Source organism: Anneissia japonica, unplaced genomic scaffold (assembly GCF_011630105.1).
Source record: "Anneissia japonica isolate Jap-2015-1 unplaced genomic scaffold, ASM1163010v1 scaffold585_len4108843_cov191, whole genome shotgun sequence".
NCBI lineage: Eukaryota > Metazoa > Echinodermata > Crinoidea > Comatulida > Comatulidae > Anneissia > Anneissia japonica.
In genome coordinates, this window is record NW_022716829.1 from 422633 (window position 1) to 428632 (window position 6000).

General features: G+C 35.1%; 1 protein-coding gene across 2 annotated transcripts in view; it reads left to right on the forward strand.

The window, feature by feature from the left end:
• Positions 1–14: 14 nt before the first annotated feature.
• LOC117109929 (peroxisomal bifunctional enzyme-like) overlaps positions 15–6000 on the forward strand; it is a 16356-nt gene continuing 10370 nt past the window's right edge. For both annotated transcript variants that reach the window (XM_033252413.1, XM_033252414.1), the window contains exons 1-7: positions 15–172; positions 1319–1355; positions 1775–1883; positions 2817–2955; positions 3822–3978; positions 4574–4703; positions 5125–5239. In XM_033252413.1, the coding sequence (XP_033108304.1) occupies positions 102–172; positions 1319–1355; positions 1775–1883; positions 2817–2955; positions 3822–3978; positions 4574–4703; positions 5125–5239 (758 nt within the window). In that variant the 5' untranslated portion in view covers positions 15–101. The remainder of the gene's footprint in view (positions 173–1318; positions 1356–1774; positions 1884–2816; positions 2956–3821; positions 3979–4573; positions 4704–5124; positions 5240–6000) is intronic.

The window sequence follows — 6000 nt, forward strand, 5'->3', positions numbered from 1 at the left end:
ACGTATCGCTGGAACCCATCCATCCAGGGACAAAATTATTGCTGGTGGCCGCATGTGTGTGGAAGACGACGAGCGTGAAGCTGCTAATTGGGCAAAGAAAAATGGCGAGCTACAGTGTAAATAACCGTGTTGCTTTAATTTCAGTTGACAATCCACCTGTTAATGCACTGAGGTTTGTTTGTGTTTTTTTTAAATGTCTTTCTTTGTTTACAGCCCACAAATACACTGTACTTGCTCGACGATCAAGGCTGATCCAGGCTAGGCCGAGCGAAGGGCCCGATGCAGATTTTTCTGCTAGCTAGTAGTAGGGGTCTTGGCCTAGGACTATTCTAGCTAGCAAAGTTGTCGTACATTAAATACCTAAAGTACTAGGCCTAGGCTTAAGGGCAAATCTGTGGTCTGCCTATCGTTGGCAACAGATGTTATCAGTGGACTTCGCACCACCCTGACTAAACATTACTAGGCTCTCTAGGCCTGTAGGCACAGACAGGGCGTACCTACACATTTCGTTGGGACACAAATGTCACAACAACACTTGTAACTTGTACCGTACGTCTTAATATAACAATAATACAATAAGCAAAGTGGGTAGGCTATGCATGCTGTAGTGCATGCGCTCTTGTTTGAAGTTTTAAGCTTTTTGTTGCATATTGTGCAGGCTTCTTTGGAAAATTAATTAAAATTATTGTTTTGTTTGTTATGTTTTAGGGATGTTCTAAGGTTTTGTTTCTCATTGAATTTAGTTACTGTTATTTCAATTTTACAAGTACAAGAAAATTATATATCCTTTTAATGAAATACCTTAAAATGCTATGTGAATTCCATTTCCTTCCAATTTTTTATGACAATGATAAAAATGAAGGTTGGCCAACCCTACCTGCACTAACATGTAATTCTATTAACTGGCTTAGTTAGGCTTTGTAAGTAGAATTGTGTTTAGTCATGAAAAAGGTTGACTGTTTTGACAAGATTTGAACCTAGGCTCTTGCAATTTCTAGGCAAGCACCAACAGCTCCTCTCCAGTCTGGTGTTAAATGAGTTTTTTTTTTTATCTGCACCTGTGTTAGGTTTTTTAATTTAAAAAAATGAAAAATTTAACAACGTTTACAGGGCATTGCCAACTAAGCCTAGAACCTAAACCTCTTGAGTAATTTTAATGATATGATGCACAATAATCTTTATGCTTAGTGAGTTGAGTTGTTTTTAGTTGTAGGAACAAATTCTGATATTGTCATTGTTATTGTACAGTTACTGTTATATGAAGCATAACATTAATTTTAACATTTTTAATTGAGATCTGATGGATGTTTAATTTCAGCCACCATGTCCGTCAAGGTATAATGGATGGTTTAAAGGTAAGTAATTACGTAGGATATCTTGTAAAGGACTAATAAGTCAATCACTGCACATTGTTCCGGTTATCATTTGTATGATTTCCTATCATTGTTTATTTATTTGTTAATATTTTTTTAGGCAATTTTCTTAAAATTACAATAAAGGAAAAATATCTAGTACAGTATCTTTATTTTTTTTATTGGAAATGTTCAATAATTAAAAAATAAATTGAAATATATAATAAAGAAATTTATCAATCTAGGTAGTTGTGCATTCATGGGTTATCATCAATATAGTTGACATAACATTGCATGTAATCATTTATTATAGGATAGAGCTATTTTTATGTCACAGTATGGCTAATTATAATGTATTTTTTCATCATCTGGAAGGATCATTTATAGTTAACATTTTTAAAAATTTATTTCATCATAAAAAGAAAGCAAGGGAGGATTCCAGCGTCCAAGCTGTGGTATTGTGTGGTTCTGGACGAACGTTTCCTGCCGGAGCTGACATCACAGAATTTGCATCTGGACTTGCTTCCAAGGGTAAATTTATGAATGAAGTAATTGTCAAATGATTTTTTTAAAATTTATTTTATTTATTCAAGACTCAACAGTGTATCAAAAACACCAATAACAGAGTCGCCATAAAAATATACAATATCATTCATAAAAATATATAAGAATTTAAAAAAAAAAAACATAAAAAGCATAAAAAAATCGGAATAATATATTAAAAACCGGTATTTAGTATAAGATTAAAAATAGAAATATTACAATTAAAAATATCAATATTAGGAAAAATTTGAACTAGATTATTATAAGAAAGTGCAACACGACAAAAAATACCATTAGTACAAACATTAACACGAGAGTACGGAACTTTTAACAAAATGATGACAATGACTACGATGGTATCATATCATATCATTCGTTTGACCAATAAAACAACAAAACAAGTATGGCTCACTGGCCTGATTTCCCAAAAGCAATGTAACGTTACTATCACGGGGCTCTCCTGACAGCACATGGAGTACAAAAATACATAATACATTCAAGTATATTAACATGATGAAGATGTAGTATGGTACATTTCACAATCACTTGAAAATGGTGTCAACGATTGGTGATCAAAAATATTTGTTTTAATCCTATGGAATGTCCAAATAAATGCTCTAAAATAATAGTACTTCATACAGTAAAGCTAAAAAATATCTTGACACTGGGGGACTGGGTGTTGTTGGAATGGAAGGTGAGCCTAATTAAAAAAAATACTGATTATATACAATAATGTTAAAAATATTATTTAAGTTATTTAATTCAATTTTTCATTCACAAAGCTGTAATGTTTTGGTAGGCATTAGTCCGCATTCACAGTCTTGTTTCTAATTTGATGAACATTTTAAGGATGGTGTTCATTAATCAGTAAGTTCTGTGAAAAAAAAAGTATCATTTTTGTATCATTTAAACCTTTTTCAGAACCAGATTTGCGATTAGTTTGCAAAACATTAGACAGTTTCCCAAAGCCTGTGGTTGCAGCTATACACGGAACAGCTCTCGGTGGCGGGCTTGAACTTTGTTTGTCAACCCACTACAGACTGGCTTTGAAGTCGGCCAGGTAAAGTCAGATGATCAATTACTGTAACATTGAGAGTATCAGAATGGAAAACATCTTAGAAATGGACATTACCTAGGATTTAAAATTCCATTAAAAATGGCACCGATGCCTATACCACCCAGTGGCATATCTAGGGGATGTGCGGGGGGAGGGCTCTCTTAAAAATTGCACCCCCCCCCAAGTCATCCCCCATTGATAATGTTTGAAGTACTGTAGATAAAAATCACCTCATATCACCTTATTTTGTGCGCTACTTCCCCTCACTTCATTTTCGAACCCCACTTCACCTTTGTGCCCCTTCCCCATCATTTATTAACGCCACTGTAGCCACCAACTACTTGTAAACTGCCTTTTGTAATTTCACCGTCGCGGTCAGTTTACTATAGCCCTCCGAAACCTTGCAACCACCTTTGTTATTGCCACCAACTAGGTTAAAGTTCTACCAAGTACCACATCTATATTTGTGTACATATAGTTTTTATCAAGATTGTGTCTGTGGTTAGGTTTACACTAGAGTCTTGGTATCCAGATCGGAAGCTAACTGGTAGCCCTAAACATGAGTATGTGTGTGAGGATGCCCAATCGATTAACGCTAAGCGTTACCAGGAAGTGGATACGCAAACGGTTAGGGAGCGCTATTGGTTTGCAAATTGACTTCATTTCAATCATTAGCCAATCAAACATACGCATTTCTAATTTCCTATTGGACAGTGATCCCACCTTCATCTTCTTGATATCTAGATTAGAGATTTTCTTGTATGAAAGCAGCGGTGTGAGCTTGTATGTTGTCTGGATCCTGCTAACCCTTAGATGGTGTGTGTGAACATAGCCATAATCTACTTGTACAAACTTTTGTTTTTCTAAAGGGTTGGTTTTCCTGAAGTGCATCTGGGATTGTTACCTGGGGCAACAGGTACTCAAAGACTACCACGTGTCACACACCTTGCAAATGCGATAGACATTATTGTATCTGGACGTCAAGTGGGTGCTACTGAGGCATATGATCTAGGAATTATTGATGAGGTGAGTATATGGAACAATAAACAATAACACACTATACAGTTTACTGCATATTCCCATAAAGTTTATCTATACATTTTGTTATCCCCTGTCATTGAATCAACCTATAGAATACTGTACATCCTTAGTCTCTCGGGAAGCACCATTCCAAGCTTGAATCAGCGCTTGGTATTGGATCCTACTGGTACCTACTTGCTCCTGGGTAGAGAAAAACAATAGAGCTTTTGTTATCTCATTCGAGAACCAATCCGCCGATAAATTTCCATTCTTGTACCGTTTTTTGTTAAAAAAGAGACAGTGAGCTTTCGCTATCCCATTACGTGTTCCCCCTAAAAAAAAACTCTTGGTGGCAGCACAGCCTGTTGTTACAGCCATGGCACATGCTTGGGCCGTAGTACCACGATGGCTGATATAATGGAGGAAATAGCTAGGGCCTAGCCTAGGAGGAGAAATACATTGATAACGAATGGTCTCTAATGTGGATAAAATGCCTTGCCCATTGACTAAGGAAGAGATTTAAAAAAAAAAAAAGACCATCCTCAAGTTTGAAAGCCTGAACTGTTCTACTGCAAACAAAATGTACTATATTATTTTTCAGGTATTTGGTGGCGATATGCTTCCTAAAGCACTTGAGTTTGCTCAGTCGATTGCTGGCAGGCCTCTTGCTCCCAGAAGAGTTAGTAGCTTGCCCGTGAAAGGACGTGAACAAGCTTCAGCTATATTTGAAGGTACAGTATTTAACAACAGCAGGTTAAAAAATATCCCTGTCAACTTTCTGACAGTTAAATAACAACTTTCCTGTATTCTTTTGCATAGATCCTTAAATTGCCTGGTAGTCAATTTAAGGATTTTTGTAGTAAAATGTCTGTAAATCGGTGGAAATTACTTTTTTCAATCTCTTTCTTGTTGGAAGCTAATAATTTATTTAATTCTTTCAAATGAGCTATTCAAAATTTTGTTTGCATTTTTTAGGTATTTTCCTGTCTCTTGACTGAAAGTACATCTTGAATTATATCTTTATATACTTTGTATAGCACTTTACGTAGACATAAATTAAGTGATGAAGTGTATATTCTTATATAATCTTTTAATTTTACAATGAAAACTAAATAATAATTTATGATGTTATTTTTTAAAATGGTTTTTTAGAGGCTAGGCAGAAGACAATGAGTCGGTCGGTCGGTGGTGCCTTGGCCCCAATCACTTGTATCCAGGCTATCCAAGCAGCCGTTGAGCAACCCACCTTTGAAAAAGGCCTTCAAAGGTTTGTATACCAGTTTTCTTCATGAACCTCACAGGGTATTGTGGTATAAAGAAAACCCTAAAAAATGCATTTAAACAATTGAGCTGTTCTTCAATGTTTAAACACATTTTTTAGGGGGTTATTTTTTTTCATTTTAAAAGGATCAGATTTTTAATGTTTAATGAGACACAAATTGAAAAACATATGAGGCTTGGATAAGAAAGTATAATACATACTCCAAGTATTGAAATACACGCCATCGTGTTGGGATTCAATATTTCGACATTAATTATGTCATCATCAGGAATGACATAATTAATGTCGAAATATTGAATCCCAACACGATGGCGTGTATTTCAATACTTGGAATATGAGGCTTGCTATCCCCAAACCAGCGTACTATCGTTAATTGTTAAACTGAGTAATTAGTATATTGAATTGGCAGTATTGACTTTTGTACAGAGTAGCCAATAATACTTTTACTCATAACTTTAGCAATAGCAAGTCGATATGACCTATAATAGAATGAAAATTGCTCCAAATAATGACCTATCATTTTAAAGGTTGTAATATGGAGAATGTAAATATATTAAAAAGTCAAATTTCTCGGTTTGGTCAATGACGCTGTTTGGCATGGCAAGTACCATATGTGAGGTCTCACTACAAAATGAGTCTCATCATTAGAAAATCAAAAAATGAGTTAATATTTGGTATTTCAATGGCTTTACTAGGATAAATAGATCCAGAGATGTTAGCATTTAAAGTTTAGGTGTATGAGAACC